Genomic DNA, 25,381 nt, shown 5'->3' with positions numbered 1-25,381 from the left:
TAAGATGGTAGTAAAAGATGAGAACTCAAGTCTGAAGAATCCTGGAGAGACACTTCCTCTCCAATACTACTAGAAGGTTGAAAGGCGATGGCAAATTTGACTAATCTGTGGTGGATTAGATGAATTCTCAAAGCAAAAGCAGTGTTCTCTGTGGCATGTTTGGATAATTTTGTGGTCTCTTTCTGACCATGATATTTGCCAATCTTAGAAATGCCATTTGTTGGGATCTACACAGGTGTTCTCATCAGAAAGAGTACTGATCATTTGCTGTTCTTAGCCCAGAGCTTACATTCATTTGGTAATTAATCAATGCTTTTGAGAATGAGTAAATAAATAAATGAAGTCCAAATGTTATTTTTTAACACTTAGTTGTCTCATAGAAGATTAGGTCAGCTCATTAAAATAAGTTCAATTAAAATACAAATCTGAAGAAAACTATTTCTATATAACAGATTTTTGGATTTGAACATATACCAAAGAAGATAAACATTCGATATTTGCTATTAAATGAAAGGACCAAGGCCATGAGATGACCATGTCCATAGCTAATGCCATCTCCCTTGCATATGCTGTCCTTGCTCTGCAAATTCCTTTCCTCTGGAATCATTCTCACCTGGAAGCCTTGACAATTTTTAATAAAACACACAGTTCACCACATCACTCCTATGGTTAAATCCCTTGAACATTTCCCAGTGCAATTGGCAAAACAAGTCTAAGTTCCTTATGAGGCCCTCATGAGTCTGTGAGACTGACTCCTGGGATCCTCTCCCTTCTTCACCCAGCCTCACAGACTTTCTTTTGCTGCTGTACCCAGGGCTTCAGTGCCTGCTGCAGGAACCTACTCCCAGACCTTCACATGACTCATTCTTCCCATGTTTGCATCTTAACTTCAAGCCTTCTTGTAGAAGCCCTTCCTGAGATTCTACTTCCCCAGCAAACTCACAACCACTCACAACCTTTTTTTTAAAAGCATCTGCCATGTTTTGTTTTGTATCTAATCATTTCTGTCTTTTCTGGAACATAAGTTCCAAGAAGACAGGCATTTTGACTATCTTCTTTATATATCCCCATGCTTACAATAATGACTGCATAGGGACTGTAGATATAGCTCAGTGGGAGGCACATGGTTAATTAGCATGCACGAGCTCCTGGGTTCAATCCCCAGTACCTAAATAAATAAATAAATAAAACAAAAATTTTAAAAAACAGTTCTTGTGAAGAGTTAGGTACTCTAAGGATTCACTGAATAAATTCATGGGTCAATGAATTTGCCTTGATGTTAGGAAAAAAAGGCACAACTATGTTTTTTTCCTTCCATTCCCAACACAGAGACATGCATAGTGAGTCACCAGAAAATCGGAAGAATCCCCTCTTCCACTCAAGTGCTTTAACCATGAATTCTCTGCAAGGGAGCGTCCTCACACACTGAGGGAATCATTTTATAGCAGATCTTCCTGCTTACTGTTCCCCACAGCCACACATTGTACTGTGAAGCCAACTCTCAGAAGTCACTCACTGTGTGTTCAGGCAATTGGAATAGAAACTGCTTCCTAACTTGGACCCCAAATTTGCTTTCCTGAAACTTCCACTGTCTTATTGGAGTCATGCCCTCTGGCCACAGAGAATTCATTTAACTTCCTAGACTCATTCTTCAACTGTTGGGAAATCATCATCCTTCCCCTGAGCCTGCTGTTCTCTATGGTAAATGTCCCCAGATAATTCAATTATGCATCACTTGACATGATTTTATGTCTTTCATCTTCTCTGAAAGCACAGCTCTCAAAAACCATGACAATGATGGAGTGTGGAAGTAAGGGGACTCAGTGTGGCTGGCCCTACCCAGAACCTGGACATTAACCTCCCCTACACAATTTCTCCATCCGTTTGTGCAGGGACATTTCCTTTGCATCACAATTGCATCAAGCGACACACAAAGTCAAAGTCACTTAATCACCAAAATTCAGTATGAGCATTGACAAGCCTCAATCCAATTGAGACTAAAAATAAACCAGTCTGTGATAGGCCAAGATCAAAGCCAAAACATCCTGATATGCCAGGAGGTATGGTTCAGGTAGCAGGGGGGACATCTGCTTGTTAGATGTTACAGATGCGGCACTCATCCCTGACATAGAAGTACTCAACACTGAATTACCAATAAAGCATCTGAATACTCCTCAAATTGAAGAAAATTGCCAAGATGCAGAAATGCCTGCTTGTAAAGCTCAGATCCTGATGGGAAATGAGTTTTACTCTGACTGCCCAGGGTTGCAGCAGTATAGCCACTCATGCATGATGAAACATATTTTAAGAAAATTGCATCTCAGTGTTTGCTCTCTTCTCTCTGAATGGACCGAGATGAGGAACATTTGTTTTTTTTTTTTTTTTTTTTTTTTTTTTTTTAATATATATATTTCAGCACAGCAAACAGACTCTCCTAATCAGATTAGAATGAAGAACTCTTTTTATACTAAGCACCCCCACCCCCATCTTCCTCCCTCTCTGTCTCTTTCTGTTTCTATCTTGCTGTATTTCTTTGGCCTTTTCCTCTCTAATTCTCATCTCTCTCTCTCTCTCTCTCTCTCTCTCTCTCTCTCTCTCTCTCTCTCTCTCTCTCTCTCTGTTATGACTGTGAAATTTGCAGAATGGAGAGTTAAATCTCTAATTTTTAAGATAGTTAAAAATTATGCCCAGAACATTATCAATGCCTTGGAAAAGATACTAAACAATGACAAAAAGATGTAAAACACAAACTGGAAGAAAAAGAGACACAGATACAGATACACACAGCTTTCTATTTCCAAAGTGCAGTTCTGCTCATCCAGTGGGTATCTTCTGAGATCCATCATGCACGCTGCTGTTGTGGTGATTCTGAAATACACAGAGCAAGGAGAGATATTAAAGATGGCCTGAGTAATGTAACAGGAAAACTGCTTCTAGATGACCATGAGTTACTCCCATTTATGACCCCCTTCCCCAGAGTACACCTGACTAAACACCTTTCACTATATACAAATGTGAATCAAAACAAACTCTTGAATATACTATAGATAAGTTTATCAAGAAAAACAAAAACTACCATTTTATTTTCTTTTAATATTTTAAATTAACAAATAAAAATTCATTAATAGTTGTATTAACACATTATGTTTTAAAATATGTATACATTGTGAAATGTTTAAATTGAGGTATTTATATACTTATTTTTTTGTGTGGTGAGGATACTCAAAATCTATTCTCAGCAATGTTCACATATACATTATTAGCTATAGACATGATATTGTAATAAAAACCTAAAATCCTACTGAAATTAGTCATTGAATCTTTCTGACTTTTGATAATCAATGGTTTTCAAGGAAGTTCTTACCTTTAATTTTTGTTTTGTCTCCTTGTCTATCAGTTCTCTAACCCCTTCAATACTGAGAGAACTTATGTGAGGGACAAACTGATTAAGATTTAATTCTTTGATTTTCCACATGGAGTATTAAAGTAGTTACATGTCCATAGATGATACTTTGGAACTTTGAACAAAGCTGCTTTTTCTTGTTTCATTATAGTTGTGTGTTGGAAGGGATTATAATATCTAGTAGACTTTCTCACCATGTTATCATCTACCTTGTCATTTATTTGCTTTCTCTGTTATTGATTATGAATCAAAATTCAGTGGGTTAACTTTCCTGAGGACTGTTAAAGCCAAAGAAAGAATTTACACCACGGCCCCAAGATTGTGAATCCTCCACTGGGCAATGGTTAAACCAACCACACAATGGGAAACAATACAGCTAGAAATAAGTACATTCTCTGTTTTATAATGCTATATTTCTTCAGAACCTCAATACTTCCTCACCACTGATTGAACTGAGTGAGACCTGAACCAAAGATAGCTAACCAATGGCCTCAGCTGAAAGGCAGAACAGAGCTAAAGGAATCTCTTTCATGGAAATAAATTAACCTGCAAAGGTAAGAGTGGAAGTGAACCTAAAAGCCAGGATTTAGAGGCTTATGAGCAAAGTATGCAAAAGCATAATAGTAGTACAGAAATTACACAGTACATAGTTGAGGAGACAGCAGTAGCCATAACCCAGTACTCCACATCTTCAGGAAGAAGCATTTTTAAAGTTTATGCAGCAATTGAGCAACTAGCAGTTCTGGTTGTGCCCAATCAGTAGGAGGTCATAAGAAGGAAGAAGTACTAATGCCTTTTCCTGAGACATCAAGAGTCATCTTGGATCCCCAGATGCCCTCCAGGTTCTACCTTTCTTGAACCCCAGTATTCACCTTTCTCTGGCCAGCTATCATTGTGAATTTTCACAACAAAACTGAAAATACCTAGGGCAACATGAGCAAGCTTTGGTTCTATCTACACACCCTAACCTAAACACCTGTCAAACAACAAGCATGTGCCAGTTCTGAAGGACTTTATCATTTAACCTAAAGGCAGGTCCTAAGGGCATAATGGAGAAATGTATGCTCTTCTACTAGCATCTGATTTAGCAGCAGGTTTAGGAAGGTTTTACTTTTCAATTGCTAAGAGGAGCAATGAGGAAGAACACCAACATACTTGACAAGCAGCTCAATGTAAACTTTTTTCTGTACAAATAGAATGTATGTGCCATATGGAAATATAACATATAACCTATACCAATGGGAAAATTGAGGGTTTTTTTCCCCCTCCAAATGTCATGACACTTCAATTGACTTAGAACAAAGAAGTGCACTGCATTCTATAATGCAAAAAAAAAAAAAAAACCACATAGCTCTTTGGTATATTTTTCTACAGCATCTGATTTCCCAGTCAACTGATATTCCAGCCTAGCACGTTTAAATTCTGGCATGTTTTATGGCAGCCTGACAACCAGCTTCTACACAAGATGTCTACAAAGGTAAAATCTGAACAAAATTCTGCTAAAGTTGTAAATTTTTATAAAGAGAAAATGACCTTACCTACAATGTTCAAAATTTTCTACATGTTTTGGGACTTTTCATTTGAACAGTAAATAATTGAGATTACTATTTCTTATTATTTGCTATTTTTTATTATTAATTTTTTCTTATTTTTCATTCTTCCTCAAACTATCCCTAAAACACACACACCACCACCACATAAACACGCCGAAATAGTTTGAAGGTACTTGATGCAGCAATCTCAATTTATTGGTATATTGTGTAGAGTGTTTCATAGAAATTGTTGAAAGGAAATTAGGAAGCTAGAATAATTGGTTAGATTATTCCTTTCTTCTCACCAACTACTGTTATTTCTCACAATACAGGACTTGTGCACATTTCTTTATTTTAGTATACTAATGCCATAAATTGGAACACTTTCTATTTACTTCAGGAATAATGTATAGACATGCTTTTACTACTCTTTTTCCTTTGCATGAAATACTTAGAAAATCCTGTCACTGTGGAGAGTATGATATAAAAGCCTGCACATGCTACAAAAACTAAGTACACAGGTGACAAATGGAAGAAAGAATGGGGTCTGCTGGGCCACTGGGACAGAAAGACATGAAAAGGAGAGTATGTGGGAGCAAAAAGAGAGACCCAGAAAACTCTGCAGCATGCCAGAACCCTGACTGAGCCACAAAGCCCTCATCCAGAGTGGAAGGCTTGGGTAACTGGAAATGACATGCCATAGATAAACCACAGAGATGTCTGGGTTCCATGTGTGGAAACTTCAACATTCACACACACACATTTTGATATGTTTGCCTGATAATTTTTTGTGGGTCCCAAGAGGAAACTATAACCAACGCCTAGCTCCACTTCCATAGTCCTCTGTAATCTGAGAACTCCACTAATATTTCTAAGGAATAGTGATGAAACTAACAACTGGAATCAAAATATGATAGATGAGGATCTCTGCAGTATTATTTTTCAGTAGTTCAGTAGATCTTTCATTGATGTATGTTGTTTTTGGATTGAGAGACAGCAGTGTTCAGAGACTACAAGGTGTGTTTCTGATAGAAAAGCAGAGAAAGTTGTGGCCAAATGGTGGCGAAGACATCTATATTCTATATGAATTTCTTGCAAATAAGCACATTTTGAGGATGCTGAGTGTGTAACATAAAACTAAGCCGACAGAGAGAGAGAGAGAGAGAGAGAGAGAGAAACAATGAGTAGAAGGTTGGATAGAGTTGTGGAGATGGGTGCTGATTCATCCTCTTGCTGTCCAGGATAGCAGCCAGCCATATCTGTACCTTATATAATATGAGCTCAGTGTTTGCTCAGTGCCTAGATCTGTACCAAGCACATTAACACACATACATTTAATCTCACAACAACCACCTAGAAGTATTATTATTATTATTGTTGTTGTTATTATTATTATTCCTATTTTGCAGTTAAGTAAAAAAGACTTAGAGTAAGGGGGTTGGGCACATTCACAATGCCACTGGAAGGCAGGTGTCGCTTTCAGAACCCAGCAGTTTGAACTCTACACCCTACCATGTCTTTGACACCTCTCTTACCCTAAAAGAACAAAATATATTCAACTCACCAAGGTCTACTCAGGCACAAGAGGTTCTTCTTTTACATGTAAAGCAATAAGGTAGAAAAATTTTGATAGATAGCGAGATAGAGATAAAAATACAGATACACATGGATCATATGTATGAGGATATTAGGGTCATATATGTGTTATATTTATATAGTAATATTCTCATTAAATATGACAAGCATGACATATAAGTATAGAAAAAAATACCTATTTTACATATTACTCCTGCAGTAAATGTAATAAATTTAATCCAGCTTCCTATCCATTATGGAACAGTTAATTAGATTATCCCACCTTTATAAAAAGTACGTGCCTAAAGATATGCTTAAAAGAAGTATGGAAATGGAAGGACTTAACATGAAAGTTCTAAGGAGAACACATCCAGCAAGTTTGAAATCACATTATTAGATACAGATCCTCAGACACTGTCTATGCACTATACTTAGTGTCCTTTCCCTGCACAGCTGAGTGAGGAAGCCTGAGCCAAGGAAGTTAAGACTGTATCTGTCAGCGTGTTGAAGGATTTTCATTGTCTTAAATGTATTAAGTTTGTGAAATACACTTTGGTTTCAGCACTTGGATTTTTAAATACACATCAATTTAAAAATCATAATAAGGGAAGATGCAAATTTTTCATCTAGTTGCACAAATACAAATCTTTCTACAGACCAGCCCATAGGCTGTTGTGGAAATGCCTGTCAGGAACATGTTTACTCCAAGGAACATATGTCTGAAATATCTACTTGTTAGCCCAGGTACTAAAGTCCTCCTTGTTGGTGTGGCTGAGAAAGGCTGAATAGGGGTGAAGTCTGGGATTACACTTACAGTGAATAGAGCAAAGCACACAATTTCTTTTACCATTTGTATAAATCTTTTAGATACATCAAATCTTTTGGATTTACCGTAAATACTGGAGAGGACAGATTAAGATGTGAAATGCGAAGGTCCATTCTAATGTCCCTGATTTTGTGATCCTTGGTCAGCTCTCTTAGAGGTCTACAGAAATAAAGAACCTTATCTTCAGTTACCTCTCCTACCTTATCTTCAGTTACCTCTCCTCACCTTGCCCCATTTAATGCTTTCATTTTGTAGCCCCAGCTACAAATGGAAGCATCCAATTATTTGTTGACTAGACCCCTTGCCTACCCCCATGTGAACTCATGGTGTAAGGCTTTGCCTTTCCTGTCCACAGCCATTTCCTCAATGCCTAGAACACTACCAAGGGCTTTATTTATAGCAAGTACCCTATAAATATTCACTGAAAAATAACTTTGGAGATCCAAGGACTGATTAACCATAGGCAGAAAGTGTGGCTCAAGCAAAATGTGGCAAGAGGAAGAGGTAGCTTGCTCCTTCTTGTCTTTAAGGTTCCAAATATTAAAGTCAGCAGGGCCACCTTTCCTCTGTCAAGCTTTCCCAATAGGACCTCTGGCCTTTCTTGATTACTGACTCTCTGAAAGCCTCTGTGGGCTGTCAAGACACTTAAACAACACTTAAATATGAGACTTCCCTGTTTTAATGGCCACGTGGTCTCTGATGTCTTATGCTGCAGAATTGAATCCTACACGATTCAGTCCTGAAGAATGAATCTGAAGAATTAAATCCTTCAGCATCAAATACAGTGTCAAGGCCATGAATTTTATAGCTTTAGCTGCAATGAAGACTACAGTGAAATGCACCATTTATGGAAGCTCTGGCTCTCTGATCACAATCTCGTTAAATTAATAGGAACTGGGAGCAGTTTAGTGGCACCTTCAGTGCAACCTCTGGGTTGCACTTGGATTCCCAAGTGTTCAACATTTCTGGGAAATAGTTCTATCTGTGACCAAAGCATGACACTGCAGGCAGGCTACCGACTTATATGTAACCCTCAGCTCTTCACAATCTCTCTGTGGCAACTCACACTCATCTTCATTCCTAGTTTCCCAGAGACCAAGTGCATTGGGTGGCAGAGGCAGCTATCATTTTTTTCAAGCATAGGATACTAGCATTAAGTATCTAAATCAAAAATTCAGACCAAGCATTTTCTTAAGCAAGATATTTTGGAAAAATGCGGAGAAGTGACAGGGTATGGGCCAATGTTTCAGCGTCCCAAATTTCTGTTGTTATATATTTGTTATATATTTCTGAAATATATAAGAAATCACATTTATAGAGTAGTCTACAAGGTCTTTGCTATGGAGACTACTTAAGGATGTTGCTTGGAAAATGATTATGAAAAGTTGAGTATGTTAAGAGCCCATGCCTTTCCCTTCCCAGGACTCACTGTCTTTGCCACATCATTTACAATTATTTTCACTACAGAGGTGCTATCTGTTTTCCCACCCCCAACTGGGCTGACTTTGTGACTTGCTTTATCCTTCTGAATGGACAGAAGTGGCAGTGTGGCAGTCCCAAGCTTAGGTCCCAAGAAACATTCTGTTTTGGTATTTTCTCTTCTCCCTCTGCTGTGAGAAAGCCATGCACGGGTCAATCTGCTGGTCTTAGCAGGAGAACGGACACAGGGGCAGACTGAGGTGAGTACTCATCATCTCAGAGATCACCCTGATGAGCTGATAGATTACTCACACCCAGTCTTTGAGTGAGCCAGCCGGAGTCAGCAGAGATGCTCATTAATCACCCAAACATATGAGCAATGAGCACTTATTATATGCACTGAAGCTTCCAGCTGTTTGTTACACAGCACTGCTGAAATGACAGATAACTAGTACAATAATCAACATGAGTAACTATATACACAGAACATAAATCATCATAAAATATATAGAAATCAACCTGATACTTCCAAGCTAATGTCATATATAGCAAAACCCTTAATAGATAGCATTTTCCTAAAATAGGAACATCTGTTTCTATTGAAGAATTAGGAATAGCCATCTTTGTAAAATGAGCAGTCATATTAGGCAAATGAGACAGGCCCAACATACCCTCTCTCATTATGCAAGCAATATGATGATAGAGTTACACAAAGGCTCAAACTGGCAACAGTGCTAAAAACTCAAACGAAAACAAATAGTTTAGAATCCAAGAGCACCTGCCAGAGAAAGAATTGTCTGAATGGATGGATTTCAGAAGTTCTTAAGGAAAACACCACAGGTTCAGCCCTCTGAAGAAGAAAACAATTTGAAGAATCAGGAAAGTACTTTGAGTCATCCCAACTATCTGGATCTAATTATGGCAGTTGAGGACTTTACCTTCTAGAACTGTATTACCCAAAATGACAGTCACTTAGCCATACATGACTGTATATGTTTACATTTTAAAATAATTGAAATTAAATAAAATTAAAAATGCAGCTCCTCTGATGTACTAGCCACAGTTCAAATTCTCAATAGCTCCAAGACCAAATATTACTGTATGGTGCAAATTATAGACTACCTCCATTACCACACAATGTGCCTTTGGATGGGGCTAGAGCAATAGTTTACTTGCTCTTGCTCTCTCTCTTTCCTCCCCTTCTCTTCTTTCTCTTTCCTCCTCCTCCTCCTCCTCCTCCTTCTTCTTCTCTCTCTCTCTCTCTCTCTCTCTCTCTCTCTCTCTCTCTCTCTCTCTCTCTCTCTCTCTCTCTGTTTCTCTAACCTTAGGGAATACAAATCTCTGGACCAAAGTGGCTTGGTAGATATACTCTAACACATGCAACACAGAGTCTTAAAGAAGTCCTCACAGTTAGAGGAAGCCCTGCACACTGGAATGGAAAATGTCACTCAGGATTCTACTCAAAATACCACACACCGTGTCTGACTTCCTGACCTAGCAGTCAGAGAGAAAGACATACCCTAAGTGAATAGCAGCTAAGCATAACAAATGGAGCACATTAACCTGATCTTCTGATTCGTACCCTAGAGACTGAAATCTCGAATGTGAACATTTGACTGAAAGGGCTAAGATCATCATATCCATATTGTCACTAGAAGATCACTTTGTCCAATTGGAACTATCTCACCTATGGATAAACACTATGAGACTAAAACCAAGAAAGATCCCATGAAACCATAAGGAAGCACAGAAAATAAAAGTTGAACAATGTGGAAGATATGTCTGGTTACCAAACTATCTGAATGGCTATAGCCTCTTCAAAGCCAGAACAGGGGAATGTACTGAAAGAACAGCCTGAAATGAAGGCATAGAAAGATGGAAGAAGCTATAACAGAGAGAATACAAGTAACTGCAGCCACAAGTGTTGAACGGAAACGTGTCTGAAGACAAAGACAGAACTGACAGTGCTGGAAATTATTTAACGATATGGAAGACTTTTTAATGTTAATGGACACACAAGTCACTGAGGGATCTTGTTAAAATTCAGAATCTGATTCACAATGTGTGGGGTGGGTCAATACTTCTGAGTTTCCCAGATAATGTTCCCAGGCGATGTTGCTGTAGTCCTGGGGAACATACTTTGAGTAGAAAGGATATGGAAAAATTTAAAATAGCCTCCACAAAAGCAAGAAAGAAAACAAAGCTTTGAAAACAGAAAATTACTGATACAAAGGATATGAAATGGGTATGTAACTGAGTTTTATTTGGGCAAAGCCAAAAAGCATAAATAAAATATAAAACAATAAGCAAATTTTAATTGGAATAATATATATAACATAACATGTATTGTTTTAACTATTTTTAATTGTACAACTCAGTGGCATTAAGTACATTCACACTGTTATGCAACCATCACCAAGTATCCAAATGGAAACTGAACCCATTAAATAATAACATTAATTACCCATTTCTTCCAGGCCATGGTAATCTTTTGTCTACTTTCTCTTGCTATGAATTAACCTATTCTAGATACTTTATATAAATGGAATCATGCAGTATTTGTTCTTTTTTTTTTTTTGGCCTGGCTAATTAACTTACTGTGTTGTTTTCAATGCTCATTCATATTTTAGCATGTATCCATCCCTTTTCAAGACTGAATAATGTTCCATTTTTTACCCATCCATCCCTTGACAGACATTTGGGTTGTTTTTAACTTTTGACTATTTTGAGTAATGCCACAATGAACATTAATATCCAGGTATCTCTTTCAGGCATTTTTGTTTATTTCAGCATATACTTACAAGTGAAATTGCTGAATCATCTGCTAACTATCTGTAAATTTTAAGGAACCATCATACCACATCAACAGTGACTGAACCATATTAAATTCTCACCAGTAATCTCTAAGGATTCTAATTTCTCCATAAATTTGTCAACATTTGTTCTTTACCAATTTTTTAAAATAATAGTCATGCTAATGTCTGTTTAATGATATCTTATTGTGGTTTTGATTTTCATTCCTTAAAGGCTAACAAGGTTGAGCATATTTTCATGTGCTAATTGGCCACTTCTATATCTTCCTGGAAAAATGCATATTCAAGTACCTTGCCAATATTGGAACTGTGGTTTTTATTGTTGACTTCCAGAAGATCGTTATATACTTTCTATTAATTCCTAACTAAATAATAAGACTTCCTAATACATTTGCTCATTTTATAGGTTAATCAATCATTCTGTTGGTTGTGTTCTTTGATGCACAGCTGTCTTTGGTCTTGATACAGTCTATGTCATGTATTTTTTTTTTTCTTTTCTTGCTATGCTTTTGGTGGCATATCTAAAACTCATTGCTAATTCCAATGTTACACAGATTATCTACTATTTCTCCTCTAAGAGTTTCATGTTCTAGCTCTTAGGATTGGGTCTTTGGTCCATTTTGAGTTAATTTTTTGATATGTTAAAAGACATAGGTCTAATTTCATTCTTTTACATGTGGATTTTCAGTATTCCCCAGCAACATTTGTTGCAAAGACTGTCCATTATCCACAGAATACTTTGGCATCACGTCAAAAATCATTTGATTATATATGACAAATTTGTTTATGAGGTCTCTGTGCTATCCCACTGTATGATATGTCTATTCTTTTGCTAAGACCAGTTTGTGTGGATTACCATAGCTTTGTAGTAAGTTTTAAAATCAGGGAATGTGAAACCTCCAAATTTCTTCTTTTACAAAACCCTTCTGAATATTTGAGGTCCCTTAAGATTCTACCTGGATTTTAAGGCGGGTTTTTCCTATCCAATAAAAAAATGTGCTATTGGGATTTTGGTAGGGATTGCACTGAATCTGTAGATTGCTTTGGACAACATCATTCTTTTTTTTTTTTTAAAGGTAGCAAGGATTGAACCCAGGTGCACTTAACCACCAAGCCACATCCCCAACTTTTTTTTAATATTTTATTTTGAGACAGGGTCTTGCTAAGTTGCAGAGGCTGGCTTTGAACTTACAATCCTCCTGACTCAGCCTTCCAAGTCACTGGGAAAGCTGTTTACCATAGCACCTGGCCATGTCGTCATTTTAAAAATATCAAATCTTCCAATCTATAAACACAGGATGTCTTTCCACTTAATGGCCTTTTCAAATTGTTTCTTGGTACAGTGTTTTATATTTTTTATTGTTCAAGACTTTTGATTCCATTACTAAATTTATCCCTAACGTTCTTTTCCTTTTAGATGCTACTACAAATGGACTTGCATTTGGAATTTCTGTTTTAGATTGTTCATTATTATTATATAGAAGTCCAACTGAATTATCTGTGTTGATTTTGTAAGCTACAATTTTGCCAAATATATTTTTTTAAGTATCATAGACTCTGTGTGTGTGTGTGTGTATAACTTTAGGTTTTCTATATAGACTTGTGCCATCTGTGAGCAGGTAATTTTACTCCTTCCTTTCCAATTTTGATAGAAGTTGCAAAAATAAGCATCCTTGTCTTGTTCTTGATCTGAGGGGAAAAGACTTCAGCCTGTCACCATTGAATAAGATATTAGTTATAGGTTTTTCACATACAATTCTATCATGTTTAGGAAGTTTTCTTCTATTCTTGGCATACTGTGTTTTTATCCAGAAAGTGTATTGTATTTTATCAACTGTTTGGTCTACATCACTTGATACAAACATGTATGGTTTTTTCTTCTTAATTTTTTTACTCTGGTATATGCATTAATTGTCTTTCACATGTTAAATCATCCTTACATTCCACACATAACTACTGCTTGGTTAAGGTGATGTTGCTGAATTCAAATTGCTAATGTTTTGCTGAAAATTCATGTATTATTATTCATTAAAAATTAATGGTTTGTTATTTTTGTAGTATTTTTGTCTGACATTGGTATGAGGATAATGTTGGCCTCATAGAACAGTGAAGGAAGCTTTCTCTTCATTTTTATGGAAAAGTTTGAGTTTTAATAAACTGGTATTAATTCTTTTTTAACTGCCTGGTAGAAGTCAACAGAGAAGTCATATGGTCTAGAACATTTTTTGCTGAAATGCATATTTTCTGTTTTCTTCATCATTCAGTTTTGGTAAGTTGTGTGTTTATAGGAATTTGTAGATTTCATCTGGATTATCTAATTTGGTAGTAATACCTCTGTTTTCATTTCTGATTTTTGTTATTTGTGTCTTTTCTGTTTTTCTTAGTCAATCTAGTCAAATTCTTTAAAAAAAAAAAAAAGGAAGGAACACTTCCAAACACTTTCTATGAAACCCTGATACCAAAGCCAGATGAGGACATTTGGGAGAAAAGAAAATTAAAGGCAATTATCCTTAATGAACACAGATGTAAAAATCCTTAACAAAAACAACACAGTAAAGGAATCATTCACCATGATCAAGTAGGATGTATCCCTGGGGTGCAAGGATAGTTCAATATATGCAAATCAGTAAATGTGATACAAAACATTAACATAACAGAATAAAGGGGAAATATGAGCATTTTATTAAATGTAGAAAAGCATTTGACAAAATTCAACCTCCTTAAATGATAAAAACTCTCACCAAATTAGGTATAGAAAGAATGTGCCTCAATAAGCCCATATTTGAGAAGCCTATAGCTATATTATACTCAAAGGTGAAAAGCTGAAATCCTTTCCTCTAAGACCTGAACATGGAAGCATTCAGACTCTTCTCACTTCTATTCAACATAGTACTGGCAAGGAATTAGGCAAGAGGGGGGGGGTATTTAAACAGGAAAGGAAGAAATGAAGTTATCACTCTTTGCGATGGATGACATATTATATATAGAAATTCCCATGAACTGTGCCAAAACATTGCTAGAACTAAAAATCAAACACAGCGAAACTGCAGGGTAAAAAATCAACAGAAAAAGATGAGGAGCATTTCTTTGCACTAACAATGGAATTTACAAAAAAAAAAAAAAAAAAAAAAAAAAACCAGAAGAGCAATCCCATTTACAATAGCTAAAAAAGGGGAAAGAAAACTTAGAAGTAAATTTAACTAGGGTAGCGAAAGACTGAAACCTATAAAATGTGGATGAAACAATTGAAGAAGACACAAATGAATGGGAAACATCTTATGTTCATGGATTAGAAAGATTAGTACTTTTTAAATGTCCATACTGTCTTTTTTAGTCAGCTTTTCCATCACTATGACTCAAAGACCTGACTAGAACACTGTAGAGCAGGAAAAGTTTATTTGAGGTTCATGGTCTCAGAGGCTTCAGTCCACAGATAGCTAATTCCATTGCTCTGGGCCCAAGTGAGGCAAAACATCATGGAGAAGAGTGTGGAGGAGAAAAGCTGCTCAGGACATGGCCACAAGAAGGCAGGGAGAGAGTTCCACTCACCAGGGGAAAAATACACACCCCAAGGGTACACCCCAAGTGATCTCTCTTTTCCAGCCACACTCTACCTGCCTATAGTTTCCACTCAGTTAATCTCTATCAGAGGATTAATGTGCTGATTAGGGTTAGACTCTCATAACTCTATCACTTCACCTCTGAACTTTCTCGCACATGAGCTTTTGGAAGACACCTCACATTTAAATAATAATGCTGCACAAAAAAAGTCTACAGATTCAATATAATCATAATCAAAATTCCAATGTTCTTTTTCAAAGGAATAGAAAAAGAAATCCTAAATTCATATGGAAGTCAAAAAACTCCAAATAACCAAGGAAAATTCTTTGTAGTACATGATAATAAAAAGCTATAATAACTAAAACAGCATGCTGTTGAAAAAAAAAAAAGGTACATCAACCAATGGAAAAAAAATATCCAGAAAAGAACCTGTATATGTAAAAACAACTGATTTTCAGCAAAGGCACCAAGTATAAAAAAACAGCAAAAGGTTAGTCTTTTCAATATAGGTGTTGGGAAAACTGGATATCCACATGGACAAGAATGAAATAAGATTCTATTTCACACCATATATAAAAACCAACTCAAAACAGATTAAAGATTTAAAGATAAGACTAGAAAAGTACTAAAAGAAAACATTGATATTTGATATTGGTTTGGGCAATAATTTTTTGAATTTGACTCAAAAAATACAGGCCACAAAAGTCAGACAAATGGGTTACATCAAACTAAAAACCTCTGCACAGCATAGTAAACAATGACAATACAGAGAGACAACCTACATGACGAAAATCTTTGCAAGCATACATTCAATAAGGGGTTAATATCCAAAATACATGAAGAGCTCAAACAATTCAACAGCAAGAAAAAAACACTATCAAAAACAGGCAAAGATCCCCAACAAACACTTTTCAAAAGAAGACATACAAATGGCTAACAGATATATGAAAAATGTGGACATCACTAATCACCAGGGGAAATACAAATTAAAACCACAATAGCAGACCATCTCACACATGTCAGAATGTCTCACATCAAAAAGAGGAAAGGTAAATATTAGCAAGAAAGAGGAGAAAAGATAACCACATATACTGTTGATGGGAATGTAAAATAGAACTATCATCACAGAAAATTGTACGGATGTTCCCCCCAAAAAATCCCAAAAGTAAAATTTCCAAATGATCCATAATCCCACTTCCAAATATTTACCTAAAAGATTGGAAATCAGTTTGTCAAAATGATGTCTACATTCCCATGTTCACTGTAGCACTATTCACAATAGTCAAGTTATAGTGTCAAATAAATGTCCAACAGCAGACGAATAAAGAAAGTGAGCTATATAAATACATAAATTAATAACATTTAGCTTTTTAAAAAAAGAACATTCTATCATCTGTGACAATATGGATGGACCTGGAGAACATTAAGCTACATGAAATAAGTTTGCACAGAAAGATAAGTACTGTGTGTTCTGACTTATTAGGGTGTACTCTAAAACAACTGAACTCATAGAAACAGAAAGCAGAACAGTGGTTAGCAGAGGCTGAGCAGCAGGGCAATGAGAATATGATAGTCCAAGAGTACAACATCTCAGACAGGAGGAATTCATTTTTGAGATCTATTGTGAGAATAGTTAATAATAGAGTATTGTGATTTTCAAAAATTGCTAAGAGAAGAGAATTCAGATATCCTACCACAAAATTATAAAGCATTTGAGGTGAAGGATATGTTATCTAGCTTGATTTAGTTATTCTACATTGTATTCCTAAAACATAACATTGCTTTATACTTCACAAATATGTATAATTATAAATTTTATTATAATTATAAATTTTCAACTTATAATGAAAATTCAAAAATTAAAAGAGAATTAGTGAAAGTAGAAATTAATATATCACAATTATCATTAAGTCAAATATGGAAAATGATCCTATAAATACAGATTGAAGTGAGGAACTCTAATTCTAATATTTTTAAAATAATCTAAAATAAGCTAGGGTCAGTCATATCATTTATAGTTAGTTAATGAATATAAATGCCATAAATTGGTGATATGTTTTATTCACCATTATATCTCAATCAATGACAACATTTCCACAAACCAATTTACTCTTCACACACACACACACACACACACATAATTAAAGAATAGGTATCGCTACAGTAAACTAAAAGCACAAGTCCTTCTTTATGGTGGAACACAAAAAGCACATCTACTTATGATGAAGAGTGAGATAATACTGACACTGTTCTCTATTATTTATCAGTGATCTAGGGGTTGAAGTCAAAGCAATGAAACAGGAAACAAGTGACAAAAACTATTAAAAGGAGGGATAAAAAATCATCACTATAAACAATGATTGTAAAAGTAAAATCCTTAGGAGGATTAACTAAACTGTTGGAAAGAGAAGTATATTAGCCTGGGTAAATATGATTTTGGATAGATTTATACATAAAAATAATCATAAACAAATCAATGACCTTCTCACATGCCAGAGAAAGCTAACTAGAAAAACAGAGGGATATGATCCTATTCTTAATGGTACCACACTTTAAAAAAATAGGATGAAACTTATCAAGAAATAAAAGGGTGGTCAGATGAGAAAATGACAAAACTTCACTACAAGTCATAAACAAAGACAAGAATGAATTTAGACAGGCAATGTTCATGTAGGAAAAGATGAACACAGTTTTTGATCTTCCAAAATTAATGTTTAATGAGCATAATTCCAACAAATATCACAAGCTATATTATAAGGAATTTGATAAAACATGAGATGGTTTTAAAGTTCATATGAAGAATAAACTGGTATTAGAACAAAGAACTAGCCATGTGAGGAAAACATGAGATAGTTACCTCACATTCTGCACCAAGATAAAGTCCTAGAAAGTAAAACTCTAAATAGAAAATATAAAAATACAAGAATTACAGAAAAAATTGGAATTCTAATTTGACCCTTATGGGATACTCCTTTTTAAACATCAAGCAGTGCTTCATACTCTAGATTGATCGATCGATTGATTGAATGAATGATTCATTGATTTGGTACTGGGGATTGAACCCAGGGGCGTTTAACTACTGAGCAACATCCCCAGTCCTTTTTTGGATTTTATTTAGAGAAAGGATCTCACTGAGTTTCTTAGGGCCTCACTAAGTTGCAGAAGCTGGCTTTGAACTTGTGATTCTCCTGCATCATCCTCTGGAGTTGCTGGGATTACAGGCGTGCACCACATGACCAGTAGTACTCTAGATTTTGATGAGACAGCAATAAATAAGATGGAAACAGCTGTCTTAGAGAGTTTATATTTTCATATGGCTCGCCATCATCATGGATGAGAACATGTGATAAATTGACAAGATAATGTTGAATTTGGATAAATCCTATAATAAAATCTTACAATGTGATGTGATAGAAAGTGAGCAGATGATTAGAGAAGTGTTCTCCTTATGAGAGTGAGACCTGAACTGTCATCAACTACACAATTACATTATAATGATGTCAAACATGAACATCTAGAGACAGAGTATTCTACATCCAGCCAAGAGCATGTGCAAAGGCACTGAGAAAGAAACATCCTTGATGTTTCTGAGGAGTGGAAAGAAAGTTCACATACTGGAAGTGTGATGAGGGGAGAATCATTGTAACAAGGGAAAGGTTAGAATCGGAAGTCTTGAGTAGGGAGAGGATGCCAAGAAGGGAAGTTGACCCTTGAACTGCTGAACGACTCATTTCCATTTTGAGAGGAGGTAAAGAGTGAGAAATAAGCACACGAGATGGACTTACTGTAAGGGGAAGATGAAGAAATTACTGTGTTTTCAATTAAAGTATGAGATAACACATTGAATGGGAGTAAAGGAAGAAGTATGAAGAAAAAGTGCAAAAATTCTCATAAAGAAGGAAAGAAGGAACATGCTGGGAGTTGGGGGGAGAAATGTACAAATCTGAATTTAAAGTGAGAAAAGGGATTTTCTCTAGTCTTGAGAGATGAGGAAAAGGGATAGATTATTTACATTCATCTAAATGATCATAAATCCCAATTCAAGTGTCACAATCCTAACACTAATATATTGCTTGTTTGCTATTGGGAACATAAATTTGCATAATCCCTCTGAAAAGCAATTTGTCAGTATGTTACTTAATTACATAAAAGTACTTGTAAAAAAAAAAAAGGAAAAAAAAAAAAAAAAGTACTTGTGAGCAACCAAGCAGGTATTTCAGGAGTCGAGCACCCCTGCACTCAGTCAGGTGTGCCCAAATGCCCTGTGAGCTTACATCTTTTCTGCCATAAAAATGTAGTTGACAAGAAAGATTGTATAAAATACAGTTTTGGAATAAGGCACTACTTGAACCCATTAGATGACTTAATTTGAATCTTTTGAAGTAAGTTCTAGTTTCAATTTAATGTTGCATTCAACGTTTTAAGTTTAGGAATGGCAACTTCAACAATTTTAAGCAATTTTCAACATCAAGCAGGAACATTATAATATATTTTCCAACAGCTTTTGCAATAAATTTCTCAGACAAAATAAGAATTACTTTGTTTTGATGAAGATCACTTAACCTGAGGCTCCCCAGTGTTTTCTGGAGCAAATCAAATTATATTTGTGACCCTCTTGCCAACTCGCTAGCATCAGAGAAATGAATGAAGACAGACGAAAAAAATACCACATTATAAAACATACTTAATGGCACAAAGTGAGATATTCAATGACATTGGAGGATCAGGAACTAAAAAAGGAGGTCAGGAAAATGATAAAGGACTGATACCCAATCCCCTTCTCACAGAGAGAACGAAACTGACATGCAGGAGGAAACAGAGCAGCTATGGTGTGGAAAGGGGTGAGGCCCATGAGTCCCTTAGTCAACCACGAACTTCCTGGTCCCTGAAAGGGTTTTCCTGCCCAAGAACCTTCAGAGAACTTATATTCTGCGTTAAGAAGGTGCGCGGGTTCTATGCAGAGCATCCTCTGGCCTCCCATTGTGAGTTGGGCCTCTGCCAGAGACTTGGTTCATCATCATGATCAACGGAGTTCAAGTGGTAAGCACAAGCTAGTATTGGCCCAAGTTTCAAGCTTAAAGGGATAGAAGAGTCAGGGGAAAAAAACAGTTCATGATTTACAATGACCTTTTATCTCTATAAGAACACGATCACTCTCAAGCATCTGCGTGAACAGTCCGGGACTACTTTGCAGTCCTCAGAGTTAAGGATCAATGATTTCCCAGAATAAGGCCGAGCTGACGTATGAACCTACGTCATGGATGGCTCATCCACAGCCAAAGATCTTCATCTGTCCTAGATAAAGCAAAAGCCCTCATTGATCCTGGTACTGTGAAGGCTGGGCATGTATAGGAAGCAGAGACCAAAGAAACTAAATGGAACCTGACTTAGCAGCTCAGACTACTACAGAAAGACAGGGTGAGGTCAAGCACAGTATGCAGTGGTGAAAAAAATCCAACCTTAAGGTCTCAGAAATTCAGGTAATCCAACTCAAGCCCATGACTAGCCAGAAACCAATCTCTGTTCAGTAGAACTTTCTTCCTTAGGAGTCTCTTATAAGGAAAACAGCAGTAGCAACCCCAGTGCCTACAATCCTTGCAGAATGGAGAGTCTAACTTCAGTGTTCTCAGCTGTACCCAATCTCCTCCAGGACCAGGCCACAGTGGATATGATCCTGACTGATGGCTTTACCATGGTGCAAAAGCTGTATGCGTTTACTTCAAATTTTGCATCATGATCCTTTTCCAGGCTAGCAGTGTGCAGTCTGAGTCTGTGGTAATGCTGGGCCATGGCAGTGAGCCATAGCTCCCAGTCAGTCTGTGCGAAGGGGAAACCACTGACACTCTTTGCAATAGGACTGTGTTGCAAAGCTCAGAAGTTTTGGAGGTTAGGCATATTTGATGCATTTTTTACTTACGATTTTTTAATTTATGGAATGTTTTTGGTAACACAACCCTATTGCCAATTGAGGAATGTCTGTACTTATTTACCAAAAGGATACAAAATGATGTTGAGTTACCTACATTGGCCCAGCCCTGGTTTGCCAGGTCACCAGCATAATTCAGCAAGTAAACAAACAAAAACAGAAGTTGGCTCTGGGGCCAAAGATAGGACAGAGTGTGGCCCATCAATGTGAGCAATCACACCTAATTTTTTATCAAAAACCATGATGTGTGTGTGTGTGTTATGTGTGTATTAACATAAAATTTGTATTATACATAAATATCACTAAAGTTCACACAAAACAGCATAGAATGAATGTGTTTATATGAATTTTTAAAAATTCTCAGTATTTTGAATTATCGATGTGCTTTTTTGTCCAGAAGTTCAAATTAATCTGTATAATATATAGTTTTTCTTAGATATTAAGCCAGATATTTCTTTGTTAGCCAATTTCTAAGAAGTCAGATGACAGTATGGAGGCTGAGCATCTGCAGAATATGGTGAAGAGTTTCTTTGTGACAGTTTGTCCAGTTTCCCAGAAACCTGAAGAAGTATTTCAGAAATATGAGGCTCAAAATAAAGATCTAAGGCATATATTAAGATTACATTTAAATAAAAATAACTACATATTTAGAGATCCCATTTTCTGATTTAAGAGGTTATTTGAGAGGCATAATGGATGTAAACTTGACTAGAATGATTATTTGTTGGGTCACTGTACAAAGTCTATTGCTAAAAGTTTCCCATAGCTTACTACTCCATTATGATTTAACTTTCACATGTAAACTTACGAGCCAAGTGTTAGAGATAAAATTTTTCATACCTGTTTTGTGGTGTTAAATCCAACACTTTCAAATGAAATTTGGGAATTTATTACAGCACTTTCATGCATATTATAAAACTTTATCCAAAAAGAGTTCAAGCTCTTTGCTTTTAACAAAGGCATACTGACATACTCTTCTTCTGATATGAAAATGAAGAATGCAGAAATAAAAATGGAGCAAACTCAAATAGTAAGTTTTGCTTTAAAGGTCAAAAATGAAGATTAATTTTTGACATTTGCTTCTTACCCCCCCCCCCCACACACATACATGAACAATACACATTCACACACACACACATACGGTTTATTCTGCTTAAATATTTTTGGGGAACTATGGGGCAGGTAAATGACTCCTTATTTCATGTTCACAAGACTTGTGTAATATTTTGTACAACTGATATACTTGTCAGAACTTCCATAATTTCACATCTCTCATTTTGGGGCAAAAATATAAAATGCTGAAGACCTTTCAGAGTAACTTCATGCTAGACTCTTTATTTGTATGTGTGTGGTACTAGGGATTGAACCCAGGGGTGCTATAGCACCGAGCTACATCCCCAGTCTTTTTTATTTTGTATTTTGAGACATGGTCTAGCTAAGTTGCTGATGCTTCCCTCGGACTCACAATCTTCCTGCTTCAGCCTCCTGAGAAGCTGAATTATAGGCATGTGCCACCTCATCCAGCTGCTAGACATTTTTTTTAAAGTAATACCATGGCTTGGTTGACATGTGTCGCTTTTTCTCTTAAAGTTAAAAAAGTCTGATTTGGCAGAAACCCAACATCCACTGTAGTAGTATGGTTTTGAGAAAGTCATTCAACATTTCCTATTCAAGGTAATCTTAAGTAATTCACTTTACTTATCTTGAGGCACTAAAAGTCACAGTGGTGTGAATTTCAGTACTTATTTTTATGATGTCATATTGAGCTTCTGGAGTCTACTTAAAAAGCTCTGGACTCCAAGTTTTCCAGGTGTTCCACTCAGAACTGTGAACCACTAGAGGAACTTTTAGATGAGGAGACTGAAACACACACACACACACAGACACACACACACACACACACACACACACACTCTATTACTACTACTACTACTACTACTTCTACTACTACTACTACTACTGCTATTGCTACTACTCTAAAATAAAACAAAAATCAGTGCAAAATCAATGCAAGAAACCAAACGTTTGTAAGAGCACCATTTAGTAAAGTGATATTCAAAAGAATTAACCCCCAGCAATAATGGAACACCCTGGGAAGATCTCCTGGTTTCCAGGGCAAAAAGGGAAGCCCAGGACCGGCTCCTCCATGTTCAGAAAGGCAGCCTGCTTTCCTGATTTGAGTGATTGCATTATAAGACCTAGAGATAGAGATTTCTCATCAGGAAGCTTCTCAGTTAGTCATTCCCATAAATATTCGTGGCACCACCTCAATAAAACTCCTTGGAGAATATACCTTATAATCTGCACAGCAGACATTTTTGCAACTGTGCAAATAGCTTTGAAAAAAACTTTTATTAAAGCCTCTGCAATGTCAGGGCAATATTAATTATGGGCCTTTGTGGCTGTGATATGGGAAATCCATCCTAAGGGAATCTGTGCTCTTAGATATGGCAACCCAATTATATACAATCCACTCAAGGAGGCCGCTTTGCAATTGTTTGATGACTATTTATAGTAACAGTAATGCCCAGAATATTGGGGTGATGAGATTTTTTTTTTTCCTGCAAAGTTCAAAGAGTTTCATGGATGTTTCCTAATTAATATGAGGACACAGCCTCACTTACTATAATCATCTCAAGTGAGAAATTCAATGCCATTGCACCATGGAACTGCAAAACTGTCCCTGAAGAGGCAGACAGACCTGAGCCCATACAGCACCGTCCCATCCGGGTGAAGGCGGATCATGCGATTTTTCACTGTCACTCCATGTACAAATGACTTTTTGTCATTTAAGAAATATGTGTCAGGCACCCATAGCTGGTCAGCCACTCGATTGTCAAGTGTGAGGTTGAGAGGGATCCCAGAATAGGCGAGCCTTTTATCTCTCCAATATTGTTGAAAATACATGGTCAAGGTATAATCCTGGGGAGAAGAAAAAGAAAAGAAAGAAGATTAGTTTGTGCCCATCCATAGGTGTAATTCCTCCATGATTGGCCAAATTTAGGTTGAAATCTAAGTTCTATAATGAATATCCAGGAGGAATGGGTATTATTTTAGACAGGGTGGGAAGCAGTGGTTGTTTTCTTGTGAATGCAAATACCAGGTATAATGGGTACAGTATTGGAACAGATGTGTGTCATGCATATAAATGGCTTGTTTTACTTAGTTAGGAAGGAGATTAGACAAATTGCCTTTTAAGAGATAGCCACAGAGAAATAAAGGAAAACAGAAAAGACCATAAAATCAGGTTGCTGGCAGGGGATCTGATCATTCCCCTAAGTGCACTATCTCTCACTAGGCAGACAGGTGCTTTAACCACCCACGACAGATGAGCTCTTTCTACAAACTCTCTCTCTCTCTCTCTCTCTCTCTCTCTCTCTCTCTCTTTGTGTGTGTGTGTGTGTGTGTGTACAATTGAAGCCAGTTTTCTCTTGCTCTGCCTTCTGTGAAGGCTATAAATACAAATCTTCCATAAACGTGCACTGGAGACAAAATGGTCCATTAGAGGTCTCTATGCCTGTCTATCATATTTTCTTTTTATTTCAAATCTCCATGACCATTTCTACATTAACCTGGAGATGATGACATATTAGGGTGGGGAACATAGGAACCTGAAGCCAGGGCAGAACGTGGGACGTGGTAGATGGGCAAGGTGCTTCTTCACACATTGACCAATAGTACAAGCAAATACACACTCAGATGACCTGACATTTGTTTTCATTTGATTGTTTATTTTGTTTTGTTTCATTTTTTGGCATGACAGGTGGCTCTGTGAAAAGAAAGTGGGAAAAGGGCAAATAAGATGTTGTAAGATGCTGAGCAAAGAAAAAAATTTTATTTTCCCTTTCTTCTCTTTTCTGTTGCCAATCACTATTCAATTCTAGATAATCAAGTCTGGAAAATCTGTTGATAGTCACAGGACATTCTGAACCCCACTATGGAAAGATCCAAGCTGAAAAAGGAAAGGCAAGCATGTAAATTCTCTAGTCAGAGAAGGAAAATTCTCCTCTGTTCCAAGTAAGGAGTTTTCTGAATTCACATACTATCAGATCATAGCTGCAAATGCCCTCACTTTATGGATGGTGAGAGGTGCATGGAAAATCAGTTCAACAGTCCATTCTGAACTTCCTCCCACAGCCCATTCAACACTCTTTTCAGTGTCTTACCATGCAACTCTAGGTGTGGCTATTCGAAGAACATAGTTTATTACTGCTCTCAACAGTGGGTACAGAGGGTTAGAGAATGACAAGGATTAGATGTCAACCTTGTCTAAAGTTGTGCACAGCAAGAGGAAGTAAGACAACCCATACATGCTAAACAATATGT

At 36.6% G+C, this 25,381-nt stretch overlaps 1 protein-coding gene across 1 annotated transcript in view; it reads right to left on the bottom strand.

Moving 5' to 3' along the window:
- GABRB3 (gamma-aminobutyric acid type A receptor subunit beta3) overlaps positions 1–25,381 on the bottom strand; it is a 219,171-nt gene that overhangs the window by 40,080 nt on the left and 153,710 nt on the right. Inside the window, exons 4-5 of the mRNA XM_079128442.1 lie at positions 23,757–23,977; positions 2,786–2,868 (exon numbers count right to left, since the gene is read on the bottom strand). Coding sequence (XP_078984568.1) covers positions 2,786–2,868; positions 23,757–23,977 — 304 coding nt within the window. The remainder of the gene's footprint in view (positions 1–2,785; positions 2,869–23,756; positions 23,978–25,381) is intronic.

The sequence above is a fragment of the Sciurus vulgaris genome (assembly GCF_902686455.1).
Source record: "Sciurus vulgaris genome assembly, chromosome: 2".
Taxonomy (NCBI): Eukaryota; Metazoa; Chordata; class Mammalia; order Rodentia; family Sciuridae; genus Sciurus; species Sciurus vulgaris.
This window is presented reverse-complemented; position numbering and strand designations above follow the sequence as displayed.